Source organism: Thalassophryne amazonica, chromosome 16 (genome assembly GCF_902500255.1).
Source record: "Thalassophryne amazonica chromosome 16, fThaAma1.1, whole genome shotgun sequence".
Lineage (NCBI taxonomy): Eukaryota > Metazoa > Chordata > Actinopteri > Batrachoidiformes > Batrachoididae > Thalassophryne > Thalassophryne amazonica.
In genome coordinates this window covers 47,277,677-47,294,492 of record NC_047118.1, presented here as the reverse complement: position 1 = coordinate 47,294,492, position 16,816 = coordinate 47,277,677, and the positions used below count along the sequence as shown (strand labels likewise).

The window sequence follows — 16,816 nt, the reverse complement described above, 5'->3', positions numbered from 1 at the left end:
GGGAGGGGCAGTCTCCTGCTGGGACTGGTTGGGGCTGAGGGAGAGAACCAGGAAAAAGACATGCTGTGGAGGGGAGCAGAGATCAATCACTAATGATTAAATGCAGAGTGGTGCATACAGAGCAAAAAGAGAAAGAAACACTCAGTGCATCATGGGAACCCCCCAGCAGTCTAAGTGTATAGCAGCAAAACTAAGGGATGGTTCAGGGTCACCTGATCCAGCCCTAACTATAATCTTTAGCAAAAAGGAAAGTTTTAAGCCTAATCTTAAAAGTAGAGAGGGTGTCTGTCTCCCTGATCCGAATTGGGAGCTGGTTCCACAGGTGAGGAGCCTGAAAGCTGAAGGCTCTGCCTCCCATTCTACTCTTACAAACCCTAAGAACTACAAGTAAGCCTGCAGTCTGAGAGCGAAGCGCTCCATTGGGGTGATATGGTAATATGAGGTCCCTAAGATTATTCAAAACCTTATAAGTAAGAAGAAGAATTTTAAAGTCTATTCTAGAATTAACAGGAAGCCAATGAAGAGAAGCCAATAAGGGTGAAATATGCTCTCTCCTTCTAGTCCCCGTCAGTACTCTAGCTGCAGCATTTTGAATTAACTGAAGGTTTTTCAGGGAACTTTTAGGACAACCTGATAATAATGAATTACAATAGTGCAGCCTAGAGGAAATAAATGCATGAATTAGTTTTTCAGCATCACTCTGAGACAAGACCTTTCTAATTTTAGAGATATTGCGCAAATTCAAAAAAGCAGTCCTACATATCTGTTTAATATGCGCATTGAATGACATATCCTGATCAAAAATGACTCCAAGATTTCTCACAGTATTACTAGAGGTGAGGGTAATGCCATCCAGAGTAAGGATCTGGTTAGACACCATGTTTCTAAGATTTGTGGGGCCAAGTACAATAACTTCGGATTTATCTGAGTTTAAAAGCAGGAAATTAGAGGTCATCCATGTCTTTATGTCTGTAAGACAATCCTGCAGTTTAGCTAATTGGTGTGTGTCCTCTGGCTTCATGGATAGATAAAGCTGGGTATCATCTGCGTAACAATGAAAATTTAAGCAATGCCGTCTAATAATACTGCCTAAGGGAAGCATGTATAAAGTTAATAAAATTGGTCCTAGCACAGAACCTTGTGGAACTCCATAATTAACCTTACTCTGTGAAGAAGATTCACCATTTACATGAACAAATTGTAATCTATTAGATAAATATGATTCAAACCACCGCAGCGCAGTGCCTTTAATACCTACGGCATGCTCTAATCTCTGTAATAAAATTTTATGGTCAACAGTATCAAAAGCAGCACTGAGGTCTAACAGAACAAGCACAGAGATGAGTCCAGTCTGAGGCCATAAGAAGATCATTTGTAACCTTCACTAATGCTGTTTCTGTACTATGATGAATTCTAAACCCAGACTGAAACTCTTCAAATATACCATTCCTCTGCAGATGATCAGTTAGCTGTTTTACAACTACCCTTTCAAGAATTTTTGAGAGAAAAGGAAGGTTGGAGATTGGCCTATAATTAGCTAAGATAGCTGGGTCAAGTGATGGCTTTTTAAGTAATGGTTTAATTACTGCCACCTTAAAAGCCTGTGGTACATAGCCAACTAATAAAGATAGATTGATCATATTTAAGATCGAAGCATTAATTAATGGTAGGGCTTCCTTGAGCAGCCTGGTAGGAATTGGGTCTAATTGACATGTTAATGTTTTGGAGGAAGTAACTAATGAAAATAACTCAGACAGAACAATCGCAGAGAAAGAGAGAGAGAAGCAGCCAAAGAGAACGATATGTCTTTGGGATGGTTATGAGTAATTTTTTCTCTAATAGTTAAAATTTCTATGCCATATGTCAGAACAAGATCTAAATTGCGGTTAAAATGGTGGGTGGGCTCATTTACATTTTGAGCGAAGCCAACTGAATCTAATAATAGATTAAATGCAGTGTTGAGGCTGTCATTCTCAGCATCTATGTGGATGTTAAAATCACCCACTATAATTATCTTATCTGAGGTAAGCACTAAGTCAGACAAAAGGTCCGAAAATTCACAGAGTAACTCACAGTAACGACCAGGAGGACGATAGATAACAAAAAATAAAACTGGTTTTTGGGACTTCGAATTTGGATGGACAAGACTAAGAGTCAAGCTTTCAAATGAATTAAAGCTCTGTCTGGGTTTTTGATTAATTAATAAGCTGGAGTGGAAGATTGCTGCTAATCCTCCGCCGCGGCCCGTGCTATGCGCGTTCTGGCAGTTAGTGTGACTCGGGGATGTTGACTCATTTAAACTAACATATTCATCCTGCTGTAACCAAGTTTCTGTAAGGCAGAATAAATCAATATGTTGATCAATTATTATATCATTTACTAACAGGGACTTAGAAGAGAGAGATGTAATGTTTAATAGACCACATTTAACTGTTTTAGTCTGTGGTGCAGTTGAAGGTGCTATATTATTTTTTCTTTTTGAATTTTTATGCTTAAATAGATTTTTGCTGGTTATTCGTGGTCTGGGAGCAGGCACCGTCTCTACGGGGATGGGGTAATGAGGGGATGGCAGGGGGAGAAAAGCTGCAGAGAGGTGTGTAAGACTACAACTCTGCTTCCTGGTCCCAACCCTGGATAGTCACGGTCACGCCACAGAGAAACACCTCCGTTGGAAGCGTTACGGGACACGTTTGAACATGCCCAGCTGTTAAACATTTTCTCGGATACTCACTCGACTGAAAACCATCGAAGGCCACCTCAATTTTACAAATGGTTTTCAACACGGAGGTGTTTCTCTGTGGCGCCAGGCCATGAGCGGCTGCCTGCCGACGCGCGAATCTCCTTTAACAGTGGAATGTCCAGATAAACTGCTGATCCCGACCTCTTCTGAAACTTCTCTGTTCTCTCACGACGTCCTGGGTCAACAGAGGCTTAAATTTGGAAGTTTTCAGCTCAAAACAGGCGGGTTGTCCTTAAAGCGACAGTAACACTCCATAATCTCTCATCAGCCCTTAAAATTTTCACCGAAAACCAGCTGAATTTCTCGAATGGTGTCCACTCAGATGTGCCTTACAGTTTCTGAAAAAATTTTGATCAAGCAAAGCGGCAGTCTCTGAGCCATTCCTAAACAATGAAAAAATAGATGGGAGGGGTGGACCACTCCTCACTCAAAGCCTGCTCACAGGCGAATGACGCAACCGACAGGCGTGAAAAAACTCACGCATGCCCACGAGAGTTCAAGCTTGTCTGATGTAATCGCACATGATTCAAATCCATATAGTTTTTGAAAAAAATAAAAAGGTCGGTTTCTTTTCTAATAGACCACGTATATATATATATATATATATATATATATATATATATATGCATGTGTATATGCATATATGTGTATGTATGCATGTGTATATGCATATATGTGTATGTATGCATGTGTATATATGTATACTCAACAAAAATATAAACGCAACACTTTTGGTTTTGCTCCCATTTTGTATGAGATGAACTCAAAGATCTTAAACATTTTCCACATACACAATATCACCATTTCCCTCAAATATTGTTCACAAACCAGTCTAAATCTGTGACAGTGAGCACTTCTCCTTTGCTGAGATAATCCATCCCACCTCACAGGTGTGCCATATCAAGATGCTGATTAGACACGATTAGTGCACAGGTGTGCCTTAGACTGCCCACAATAAAAGGCCACTCTGAAAGGTGCAGTTTTGTTTTATTGGGGGGGGGGGATACCAGTCAGTATCTGGTGTGACCACCATTTTCCTCATGCAGTGCAACACATCTCCTTCGCATAGAGTTGATCAGGTTGTCAGTTGTGGTCTGTGGAATGTTGGTCCACTCCTCTTCAATGGCTGTGCGAAGTTGCTGGATATTGGCAGGAACTGGTACACGCTGTCGTATACGCCGGTCCAGAGCATCCCAAACATGCTCAATGGGTGACATGTCCGGTGAGTATGCCGGCCATGCAAGAACTGGGACATTTTCAGCTTCCAAGAATTGTGTACAGATCCTTGCAACATGAGGCCATGCATTATCCTGCTGCAACATGAGGTGATGTTCTTGGATGTATGGCACAACAGTGGGACTCAGGATCTCGTCACGGTATCTCTGTGCATTCAAAATGCCATCAATAAAATGCACCTGTGTTCTTCATCCATAACAGACGCCTGCCCATTCCATAACCCCACCGCCACCATGGGCCACTCGATCCACAACATTGACATCACAAAACCGCTCACCCACACGACGCCACACACGCTGTCTGCCATCTGCCCTGGACAGTGTGAACCGGGATTTATCCGTGAAGAGAACATCAACGTGCCAAACGCCAGCGAATGTGAGCATTTGCCCACTCAAGTCGGTTACGACGACGAACTGGAGTCAGGTCGAGACCCCGATGAGGACGACGAGCATGCAGATGAGCTTCCCTGAGACGGTTTCTGACAGTTTGTGCAGAAATTCTTTGGTTATGCAAACCGATTGTTTCAGCAGCTGTCTGAGTGGCTGGTCTCAGACGATCTTGGAGGTGAACATGCTGGATGTGGAGGTCCTGGGCTGGTGTGGTTACACGTGGTCTGCGGTTGTGAGGCTGGTTGGATGTACTGCCAAATTCTCTGAAACGCCTTTGGAGACGGCTTATGGTAGAGAAATGAACATTCAATACACGAGCAACAGCTCTGGTTGACATTCCTGCTGTCAGCATGCCAATTGCACGCTCCCTCGAATCTTGCGACATCTGTGGCATTGTGCTGTGTGATAAAACTGCACCTTTCAGAGTGGCCTTTTATTGTGGGCAGTCTAAGGCACACCTGTGCACTAATCATGGTGTCTAATCAGCATCTTGATATGGCACACCTGTGAGGTGGGATGGATTATCTCAGCAAAGGAGAAGTGCTTACTATCACAGATTTAGACTGGTTTGTGAACAATATTTGAGGGAAATGGTGATATTGTGTATGTGGAAAAAGTTTTAGATCTTTGAGTTCATCTCATACAAAATGGGAGCAAAACCAAAAGTGTTGCGTTTATATTTTTGTTGAGTGTATATTATTTGTCTTACTGCTCTATTTTATTTTTTTTGCACAGAATTTTGTCTTTTATGTTAGCACCGACTACCGCAGCAATTTCCTAATATTGTGAACTTGTTCACTCATATGGCAATAAAACATTTCTGAATTTCTGAATTTTCTGTTTCCATTTAATCCCTCACACCTGGTTGCATTTTAGTTCATCAGTTCACTGTCTTTCTAAACCCCTGTCCTCTACTTAGCTCTTGCATGCCGTGCTTATCAGCCTTTTTGTTACCACTAATTCTCATGTGTTTCTTGTGAATAATTCCTCATTGTGGACACGCCGCCTGAGTATTTTTCTGAGTTTTGATTATTGGATGTTGCTGCCTGGCATATCTAATAATACCCTGTGTGCTGGCCTCAAACTCCGCCTCTCGTATCACCCATCTGCCTACTCCTACATGGGCACCGCTGTCAAATAAACTGTTCTTCTGTGTACCAACCTCTGCTCCGTCCCTGGGTACTGCAATCTAGACTGTCATTGAAATCTAACCTACCTGTATCTCTGCATTACGGTCTAAGCCATCCTCAAACTGTCACAGTTTCTCTGCAGAAGCACTCCTCCCACACACAACCCCTCTATGTACACCCCCCCACCACCACACACACACAAACACAAAGCAATCATAAATGTCTACGACTGTGAATCTGTCAAATGTCTATGAAATTTCACACCTGGGAATTGCCCTGGAACCCTGCTACTCTTAAATAAATGTAGCCTTTATGACAAGGCCTTAGGCTAGACCTGTGTTCACAAACACAAATTCTATATGTCCTTCCAGCCTACACTATGATCTATCAATTTAAGTAGGTTTAAATACCTCACAAGAAAGCTGAACAACCGTTATCGAGAATCTTCATCCAAAATCTGACAATATGCTACTACCAAATCACTGACATATGTTGACATGTCAGAAATTTTACAAAGGAAATTCCTTTTATGTTCACTGTACTGAGGTAGAAGTCAAAATGTCAAGACACAAACCTGAAAATGAAAGGTTAAAGAATATCATAAAAAGGTCATCATCGCACATTCTCCACCTTCCTCTCTAGATTGGCAAACAAAATAAAAGCACATCACGTCATGATGTTTCCCAACACAGAGTGATAGAGAGACATTGTAGGAAGACAGAAAGGATCCTGTGACACTCACCAATCTCCATCTTTACTTCAAATCTGCCAGGCCTCATAAGGGCATCATCAATCAGGTCAGGCCTATTGGTCATACCTATGCAGGACAGAAGACAGAAAAAATAACAGCAAAACTGGCAACAGGCGCAAAGAGCTATCGTTTATTATCAGGCCATGTGTTCTCTGTGCTTTTGGCCTGCACCTTGTATTTTGTTATTACACACACATGCATATTTTATATGTATATATATATATACGATATATACAAGGTTGGGTAGGATTACTTTGAAATGTAATCCAAAAGTAATCAGATTACAAGTAATCCAAATGTATGTACATACGAGGTCTATTAGAAAAATATCCGACCTTATTATTTTTTCAAAAACCATATGGATTTGAATCACGTGTGATTGCGTCAGACAAGCTTGAACCCACGTGCGCATGCGTGAGTTTTTCCACGCATGTCGGAAAGCCTCCGCTCCTCTTTCCATGACAAAAACTCCTGTAACAGTGGAATGTGCTGTTCATTTCCAAACTGGACACTGTGTTTTATCCGGGACGTCGTCTGACTAGCACAGGAATTGTGAAAAGACGTGGACATCAGCACTTTTTCGGCACACTGAGACAGACGTGCGGAGGAATTCCACGCGTCGCGCCGCATGGCGCAAAGCAACGCCGTGATGAAGCCTCACAGGACATGTTCTGGCATGTCCAGGCACATCCACAATTTCTCGGATAATCACTCGATGGAAAAACCACCGACAGCTGTCTGAACACCATCTCAAAGCCGTCCTGTGAGACCAAAATGGAGGTGGTTTTGTCTCGCTCCAGTAGCAAATCCATCGTGACGCGCGAAGCCTCCGCTCGGCTTTCCATGACAAAATCTATTGTTAAAAGTGAAATCTGCCGGAAAATGGTTGATGTACATCTCTTGTGATAACCAGAGAAATGGCACACGATGGTCACGGATCCAGACAGCCATCCGTTTAGAAATGAAATGGTCGCTCAGCCTGTCGATGGTGGCTTCGGAGCGCGGCGCGCACCACAGCCACTGAGGGCCATCCTTAAAGCAACAGTAAAACTCCTTATTCTCTACCAAGCCCGTAACATTTTCACCAAAAGCCAGATAAATTTTTCTAATGGTTTCCAGCTGCCAGTCTCTAACAGTTTCTGAAAAAATTCTGATGGAAAAAAAGCCCAAATCATTCCGCCATTTCCTGGCAATGAAACAACGACGAGGGGGTTGGACCACTCCCCACTCAAAGCCTGCTCACAGGCGAATGACGCAACCGACAGGCGTGGAAAAACTCACACATGCGCACGAGGGTTCAAGCTTGTCTGACGCAATCACACGTGATTCAAATCCATATGGTTTTGAAAAAAATAATAAAGTCGGATATTTTTCTAATAGACCTCATACATACATGTAATCAACATGTATTCTTTCAAAGTAATCCTTCCCAACCTTGTATATATATATATATATGTGTGTGTGTGTGTATGTATGTATGTGTGTGTGTATGTAATTGAAATGTACTGTATTATTACTATTATGTCTTGTTAAACATATTTAATTCTCTTGACTTCTTGTTTTATTAGCAGTAGTTCTGATTAAATTTTAGAATTTGTCACAAATATTCTGGGTAATTTTCAAATTTGTTACAAAATTAAAAGCCATTTTTGTTTATTTATTTATGACCTCTTACATCCAATCTGCAGTACCTCTGCAGCCCATCAGAGGCACCATGGCTCACACCTTGGGAATCACTGCTTACCTGTATGTAGCACTTTGTCATAGCTTATGTTCTGATTTGGCACTGCATACATAAATTTAATTCAAATTCATATTATAGTGAGCAGCACGGTGGCTTCGTGGTTAGTACTGTTGCCTCACAGCAAGGTCATGAGATCGCTTCATGCCTGGTCCATTCTGTGTGGAGTTTGGATGTTCTCCTTATGTTTGTGTGGGCTCCCTTTGGGTGCTCTGGCTTCCTCCTACTTCAAAAGACATGCAGGTTAGTTGAACTGGGAGCTTTACATTGACCGTAGGTGTGAGTGACACTGGGTTTGTCTGTCTATGTGTGGCCCTGCAGTAGACTAGCATCCTGCCCAGGCTGTAACTCGCCTCATGCCCTATGACTGCTGGCATATTATCATCCCTCCAGCGTGTCCTGGGTCTTCCCCCGGCCCTCCTCCAGTTGGAGATGCCTGGAAGACCTCCCTAGGGAGACAACCAGGGGCCACCTCACCCTGTCCCTGAGCATAAATCCAGATACCTGAGATTCACGCTCCTGTCCTCACCTACGGTCATGAATTTTGGGTAATAACAGAAAAGCAAAGTCGGGAATATAAACTGCAGAAATAAAGTTCCACAATCTAAACGCTAACAAAAAACAAAGCAGGAGCAACAAATTGCATGTCTGTTTAATAACCAAAGCTCATTTTTACCTCACTTAATTGTGCACTTCTTACTTTTATATTACGATAAACATGATTCTGTTTTCAATCTTGAGTAAACAACAAATTTAAATTCTATTGCCTTCCAAAGCAGAAAATCTAATTATTCGAGCTGCATAATAATGAACAATAAAAGTGAGATGTTGAGAGCCACAAAACAGGGACTTTTGCTCCTCTGTTACCCACCGATAACCAGGATGTTGTTAAGTTGCTCCACACCGTCAATCTTGGACAGCAGCTGGTTGACCACAGTATCGTGCACACCCGTGCTGCTGGCACCCGTTCCCCTCTGCTTACAAATAGCATCCAGCTCATCAAAAATGATGATATGTAGGCCACTGTTTGCCCCCAGCTGGAGACAGGTGGAATTACAAAAGTGAGCAAGGGAGCACAGTAAAGGACAGATATAAAAGAAGGAAAACAGAAGGATAGAGTTGTACGCTAAATGTTACATGGAAAAAAATGGTTCCACTCCTTCACACTTGGTTAATTTATATAGTCAGCTTGTGTTCTCGTACCCTCTTCTGCTCCTCCTCTGCTTCTGCAAACAATTTGCGGATGTTGGCCTCAGATTCTCCTACATACTTGTTGAGGATCTCAGGACCATTGACGACCTTTGGTTCTCGAGCATTGAGCATTTTGCCAATCTGCCTGGCCATCAATGTTTTTCCGCAACCTGGAGGTCCAAAGAGCAAAATACCCTTGACATGCTTACAACCTGGAACACAAAAAAGAAAGAGAGAGAATGAAGATCCATTACAACATGAATGGACAAAAAGACAGCAAGAATGGAAAAGGACTCAATAGTGGAAAAAGCAGGAAGGTTAGAGTAAGGCTGCATGTGAGTTGTAGAGCAGGTTTTAAAGTTCTGCTGCTGACCTACAAAATACTCAAAGGTTGTGCACCTTCTTGTCTTGTGGAAGTTATTCAACCATTTCATGCCCTGCATTCTCAGGATGCAGACTTACTCTGTGTTCCTGCGGTTAAGAAGAAATCAGCAGGATTTGGAACCTGTTCTTACCGTGCTCCAGTCGTGCAGATTAACCCGCCACTGGAGGTGAAAACGTCAAGTTCTCGAGTCCGGTAAATCCAATCTTACACACTTCGTTCCTCTGTAACTTATAATTAATGTTTATTTTAACTGGTTTTACATGAATATTTTATGTTTAAATTGTGGTTATATTTGGTTCTGATGTTTGTCTGTTTTGCGATATTAATTTTTTGTTGTGAAATGTTTTTTCAACCTGTGGTGTTTATATGTAAACTGGCATTGTGAAGCATGCTGAAATGTATTTATATTGAAACTGCTATATAACTTATTATTAGCAAAGTGTGTGTATGTGTGTGTGTGTGTGTGTGTGTGGGGGGGGGGTTGCCATATACATTCATATGCTACGATCATTATAGTAAAATCATTATTATCATTTTCTCATCTCATCACTCATCTTCAAACACTTATCTGGGATCGGGTTGCAGGGACAACAGCTCCAGTAGGGGCCCCCAAACTTCCCTTTCACGGGTCACATTAGCCACCTCTGACTGGGGGATCCCGAGGCATTCCCAGGCCAGTGTGGAGATATACCTCTACATCTAGTCCTGTGTCTTCCCTGGGGTCTCCTCCCAGATGGACGTGCCTGGAACTCCTACCTAGGGCGGCGCCCAGGGGGCATCCTCACCAGATGCCCGAACCACTTCAGCTGGCTGCTTTCAACGCGAAGGAGCAGCGGCTCTACTCTGAGCTCCTCACCTTATCTCTATGGGAGACACCAGACACCCTCCTAAGGAAACAAATTTCGGCCACTTGTACCCGCGATCTAGTTCTTGCGGTCATGACCCAACCCTCATGACCATAGGTGAGAGTAGGAAACAAAAATTGACCAGTAGATCGAGAGCTTCACCTTTTGGCTCAGCTCATTTTTCGTCACAACAGTACAGTAGAGTGAATACAACACCGCCCCGCTGCACTGATTCTCCGGCCAGTCTCACGCTCCATTGTCCCCTCACTCATAAACAAAGGTTACTTGAACTCCTTCACTTGGATCAATTATTATTTATTACTATTATTATTGTTATTATTATTTAGTGTGAATTTCATGCACATATTTTGAAAAATCAATTAACTTTGGCACTGTATTACTACATTTACCTATCACTGGAAATTTTTTGTTCATTCAGCTGCTCCCGGTTCATGTTCAGGGTCGCCACAGCAGATATAGCCAGATCCGCATTGGTAATTGACACACCTATCACCGGAAATACATAGGAAAAAAAATGCTCCTCAGCTTAACCCCTTAACGCCCATCGTCGCATATATGCTACAATCTCTGACTCAAATATGTAACTTACCAAACTGACCTGTATGCCTGTTGTCGCAAATTTGCAACATACCATCATTATTATTATAACATTATAACATAAAGTCATTGCCAGAATACCCAATATTACTATCTAGTTTTTGTGCAAAAAGTGAAATTAATAATCTCAACATTATTTACCATCTACTTAAAGGCAAAAACACACACAAAACATTTTTTTATATACAGCTATATAAATTCGGGCGTTAAGGGGTTAAACATTCCCTTGACCATAACTTAAAAAAAAAAAAGACAAATATAACATAAATATACCTGTTGTGTGGGCCGCTGAAGAGGAGGCACTGCTGGCCCACCACCACCAGAGGGCGCCCTGCCTGGAGTGCGGGCTCCAGGCACCAGAGGGCGCTGCCGCCTCACAGGAGCAGCCAAGGTGACAGCTGTCACCCATCAACCAAAACAGCTGACATCCATCAGCGGAAGGGTATATCAGCTGGACGGCATCTCCACCTCATTGCCGAGATATCGCTCTACCAAGGAGGTAACGTATCCAGCCCACGAATTGTCTTCTAACCATTGAAAACTTTTGCCTTTGCACAGAAAGAGAGAAGAACAGCAGGAGACTGTATTTTGGGATAAGTACTTGCATTCCTGCACTACAGTGTTGTTGTTGATTAGAGGTGGAGGTGGTGTTTCCACCCTGCGTGTTGCTGGGTGCAGCCGCACCCACATCTGACTGTTTCTGTTCCTCGCCAGCAGTACCGGATCCGACGAGCGGAGGCAGTGGCCACCTGGGAGTTCGGGACTTGGCGGCTCCAGTATTCCCGGGGTCCGGTGGCGGAGAAAATCGGGTGGTTCCGGTTCGACTCGGACAGACGTCTCCTATCGTCGAGCCTGCCCACACGACACCATTGGAATTGGTTATAACCACAATTGTAATCTGTTGTGTTTGTTGTGCGTATTCACAACAGTAAAGCTTTGTTATTTGACTTTATCCATTGTCCGTTCATTTGCGCCCCCTGTTGTGGGTCCGTGTTCCTACACTTTCACAACAGGATATCTCGGCCAGCGTCATGGATCCCGAGGGGCGTCAACCGGCTGTTGAACGGCCAATGGAAGAACAGGGCGCACAGGCGTCCGCAGGAGGGGTGATCGGTGAGTTGCAGCGGATCCTCACCGCTTTCACGACTCGGTTGGATTTGATGACCGAGCAGAACGTCCTCCTGAACCGCAGGGTGGAGGCTCTCGCCGCTGCGGCTCTCCCTCCCGTCGACCCTGTGCGTAATAGTGACGTTCCACTGGTCGTTCAACGACCCCTCCCTCCTTCCCCTGAAGCATACATAAGCCCCCCAGAGCCGTACGGAGGCTGTGTGGAGACGTGCGCGGATTTCCTTATGCAGTGTTCGCTCGTCTTCGCACAGCGTCCCATCATGTACGCGACCGACGCTAGCAAAGTAGCTTATGTGATAAATCTGCTTCGTGGTGAGGCACGCGCTTGGGCTACAGCGCTCTGGGAGCAGAATTCACGGCTCCTTCAGACATATGATGGGTTTGTGAGGGAGTTCAGAACAGTGTTCGATCACCCAAATAGAGGAGAGACCGCTTCAGCCGTGCTGCTGTCAATGAGACAGGGGCGCCGGAGCGCAGCTGCCTATGCAGTCGACTTCCGCATCGCGGCTGCGAGGTCCGGCTGGAATAGCACTGCCCTCCGCACCGCCTTTGTAAACGGACTGTCGATGGTCCTCAAGGAGCACCTGGTGGCTAAGGACGAACCGCGGGATCTAGATGGGCTCATCGATCTTGTCATACGATTAGACAATCGGTTAGAAGAGCGCCGTCGGGAACGAGACGAAGGGCGTGGCCGGGCACGCGTCGTCCCTCTCCCTTCCGGTTCCGACCGCGTTTCGCCCTCCCCACGCTCCACGGCCCCTGCGCTCCGTGCGGTTACAACCCACCCTGCTGACGAAGCTATGGACACGAGTAGGGCAACATTTAGGGCACCAGTTACACAAAGGAGGCTGGCCCACGGAGCGTGTTTTGTTTGTGGCTCGATAGAGCATCAATCAAGAGACTGCCCCGAGCGGTTAAACACCAACGCCCGCCCCTAGAAACTGGGCTAGGGGTGGGCCAAGACATTCACGTGGGACACACCCACATCGCCACACGTCTCCCAGTGGCAATCCTGTATGAGGATTTAACCCTGAAGGCCCCAGCACTGGTGGACACGGGCTCAGAAGGGAATTTGCTAGACAGCAAATGGGCCAGGGAGGTGGGGCTCCCTCTGGTGGCGCTTACCTCGCCTGTGCAGGTACGGGCACTAGATGGCTCCCCACTCCCTCCAATCACTCACAAGACACCACCAGTAACCCTGGTGGTGTCGGGGAATCACCGGGAGGAGATCGAGTTTTTTGTGACTCCGACCACCTCCCGTGTGATTTTAGGGTTCCCCTGGATGTTGAAACACAATCCCCGGATCGATTGGCCGTCCGGGGTAGTGGTTCAGTGGAGCGAAACCTGCCATCGGGTATGTTTAGGTTCCTCGGTTCCTCCCGGTTCTCAAGCCAGGGAGGATGTCAGAGCCCCGCCCAATCTAGGGACAGTGCCGGTGCAGTACCATGACCTTGCGGAGGTGTTCAGCAAGGATCTGGCGCTCACCCTTCCCCCGCACCGCCCGTATGATTGTGCCATTGATTTGGTTCCAGGTGTTGAGTTCCCGTCCAGTAGGCTGTACAACCTCTCACGACCTGAGCGCAAATCAATGGAGACCTACATCCGGGACTCTTTGGCTGCCGGGTTGATCCGGAATTCCACCTCCCCGATGGGGGCGGGTTTCTTTTTTGTAGGGAAAAAGGATGGCGGACTACGTCCATGTATCGATTACAGGGGGCTGAACGAAATCACGGTTCGTAACCGATACCCCTTACCCTTGTTGGATTCGGTGTTCACGCCCCTGCATGGAGCCAAGATATTCACCAAGCTTGATCTTAGGAATGCATATCACCTGGTTCGGATCCGGAAGGGAGACGAGTGGAAGACGGCATTTAACACCCCCTTAGGTCACTTTGAGTACCTGGTCATGCCGTTCGGTCTTACAAACGCTCCCGCGACGTTCCAAGCCTTAGTTAATGACGTCTTGCGGGACTTCCTGCACCGATTCGTCTTCGTATATCTAGACGATATACTCATCTTTTCTCCGGATCCTGAGACCCATGTTCGACATGTACGTCAGGTCCTACAGTGGTTGTTGGAGAACCGGCTGTTTGTGAAGGGCGAGAAGTGTGAGTTCCACCGCACTTCTTTGTCCTTCCTGGGGTTCATCATCTCCTCCAACTCTGTCGCTCCCGATCCGGCCAAGGTTGCGGCGGTGAGAGACTGGCCCCAACCCACAAGCCGTAGGAAGCTGCAACAGTTCCTCGGCTTTGCTAATTTCTACAGGAGGTTCATTAAGGGCTACAGTCAGGTAGTCAGCCCCCTGACAGCCCTAACCTCGCCAAAAGTTCCCTTCACCTGGTCGGATCGTTGCGATGCCGCGTTCAAGGAGTTGAAACGGCGCTTCTCGTCTGCACCCGTTCTGGTGCAGCCCGATCCTAGTCGCCAGTTAGTGGTTGAAGTGGACGCCTCGGACTCAGGGATAGGAGCCGTGCTGTCCCAGAGCGGAAAGACCGATAAGGTCCTTCACCCGTGTGCCTATTTTTCCCGCAGGTTGACCCCGGCCGAACGGAACTATGACGTCGGCAATCGAGAACTCCTTGCGGTGAAAGAGGCTCTTGAGGAGTGGAGACATCTGTTGGAGGGAACGTCCGTGCCATTCACGGTTTTCACTGACCACCGGAACCTGGAGTATATCAGGACCGCCAAGCGGCTGAATCCCAGGCAAGCCCGCTGGTCACTGTTCTTCGGCCGTTTTGATTTCTGGATCACCTACCGTCCCGGGACCAAAAACCAGAGATCGGATGCTTTGTCCCGGGTACATGAAGACGAAGTCAGAACGGAGTCGTCGGATCCCCCGGATCCCATCATCCCGGAGTCCACTATCGTGGCCACCCTCACCTGGGACGTGGAGAAGACCATCCGGGAGGCCCTGGCACGAGACCCGGACCCCGGAACCGGGCCGAAGAATAAACTCTATGTCCCACCAGAGGCAAGGGCTGCGGTCCTGGACTTCTGTCACGGTTCTAAGTTCTCCTGTCATCCTGGGGTGAAAAGAACCGTGGCAGTCGTCCGGCAGCGCTTCTGGTGGGCATCCCTGGAGACCGACGTCCGGGATTATATCCAGGCCTGTACCACCTGCGCCAGGGGCAAAGCCGACCACCGCAAAACATCGGGATTGCTACAGCCCCTGCCCGTACCTCATCGCCCCTGGTCTCACATCGGCCTGGATTTCGTCACGGGCCTCCCGCCGTCCCAGGGAAACACCGTCATCCTCACGATAGTGGACCGATTCTCCAAGGTGGCCCACTTCGTGGCCCTCCCGAAGCTCCCAACGGCCCAGGAGACAGCGGACCTCCTGGTCCACCACGTCGTCCGACTGCATGGGATACCATCAGACATCGTCTCCGATCGCGGTCCCCAGTTCTCCTAGCACGTCTGGAGGAGCTTCTGCCGGGAACTGGGGGCCACGGTCAGTCTCTCATCCGGGTATCACCCCAAACCAACGGGCAAGCAGAACGGGCCAATCAGGAGATGGAGCAGACCCTACGTTGTGTGACAGCCGCGCACCCGGCGGCCTGGAGTACTCATCTGGCCTGGATCGAGTACGCCCACAACAGTCAAGTGTCATCAGCCACCGGCCTCTCCCCTTTTGAGGTGTGTTTGGGGTATCAGCCCCCATTGTTTCCGGTGGTTGAGGGAGAGGTCGGTGTGCCCTCGGTCCAGGCCCACCTGCGGAAGTGCCGTCGGGTGTGGCGTGCCGCCCGTTCTGCTTTGTTGAAGGCCCGGATGAGGGCGAAGACCCATGCAGACCGGCGGCAGACCCCGGCTCCTACGTATCTTCACGGGCAGGAAGTGTGGTTGTCCACCAAGGACATCCCACTGCAAGTAACCTCCCTGAAACTAAAGGACCGATACATAGGACCGTACAGAATCCTCAAAGTCATCAATCCCGCCGCAGTGAGGCTTCAGCTTCCGGCCTCACTGCGGATCCATCCCGTGTTCCATGTGTCAAGGATCAAACCACATCACACCTCACCCCTCTGTACTCCGGGTCCGGCACCACCTCCTGCCCGGATCATCGATGGCGAGCCGGCCTGGACTGTGCGCCGGCTTCTGGATGTTCGACGGATAAGCCGGGGTTTTCAATACCTGGTGGACTGGGAGGGGTACGGCCCTGAAGAACGCTCCTGGGTGAAGAGGAGCTTCATCCTGGACCCGGCCCTCCTGGCCGATTTCTACCGCCGCCACCCGGACAAGCCTGGTCGGGCGCCAGGAGGCGCCCGTTGAGGGGGGGGGGGGGTCCTGTTGTGTGGGCCGCTGAAGAGGAGGTACTGCTGGCCCACCACCACCAGAGGGCGCCCTGCCTGGAGTGCGGGCTCCAGGCACCAGAGGGCGCTGCCGCCTCACAGGAGCAGCCAAGGTGACAGCTGTCACCCATCAACCAAAACAGCTGACATCCATCAGCGGAAGGGTATATCAGCTGGACGGCATCTCCACCTCATTGCCGAGATATCGCTCTACCAAGGAGGTAACGTATCCAGCCCACGAATTGTCTTCTAACCATTGAAAACTTTTGCCTTTGCACAGAAAGAGAGAAGAACAGCAGGAGACTGTATTTTGGGATAAGTACTTGCATTCCTGCACTACAGTGTTGTTGTTGATTAGAGGTGGAGGTGGTGT

At 47.2% G+C, this 16,816-nt stretch overlaps 1 protein-coding gene across 2 annotated transcripts in view; it reads right to left on the bottom strand.

Moving 5' to 3' along the window:
* LOC117527309 (vesicle-fusing ATPase) overlaps positions 1 to 16,816 on the bottom strand; it is a 151,531-nt gene that overhangs the window by 40,697 nt on the left and 94,018 nt on the right. For both annotated transcript variants that reach the window (XM_034189616.1, XM_034189615.1), the window contains exons 9-11: positions 9,191 to 9,390; positions 8,859 to 9,024; positions 6,238 to 6,312 (exon numbers count right to left, since the gene is read on the bottom strand). In XM_034189616.1, the coding sequence (XP_034045507.1) occupies positions 6,238 to 6,312; positions 8,859 to 9,024; positions 9,191 to 9,390 (441 nt within the window). The remainder of the gene's footprint in view (positions 1 to 6,237; positions 6,313 to 8,858; positions 9,025 to 9,190; positions 9,391 to 16,816) is intronic.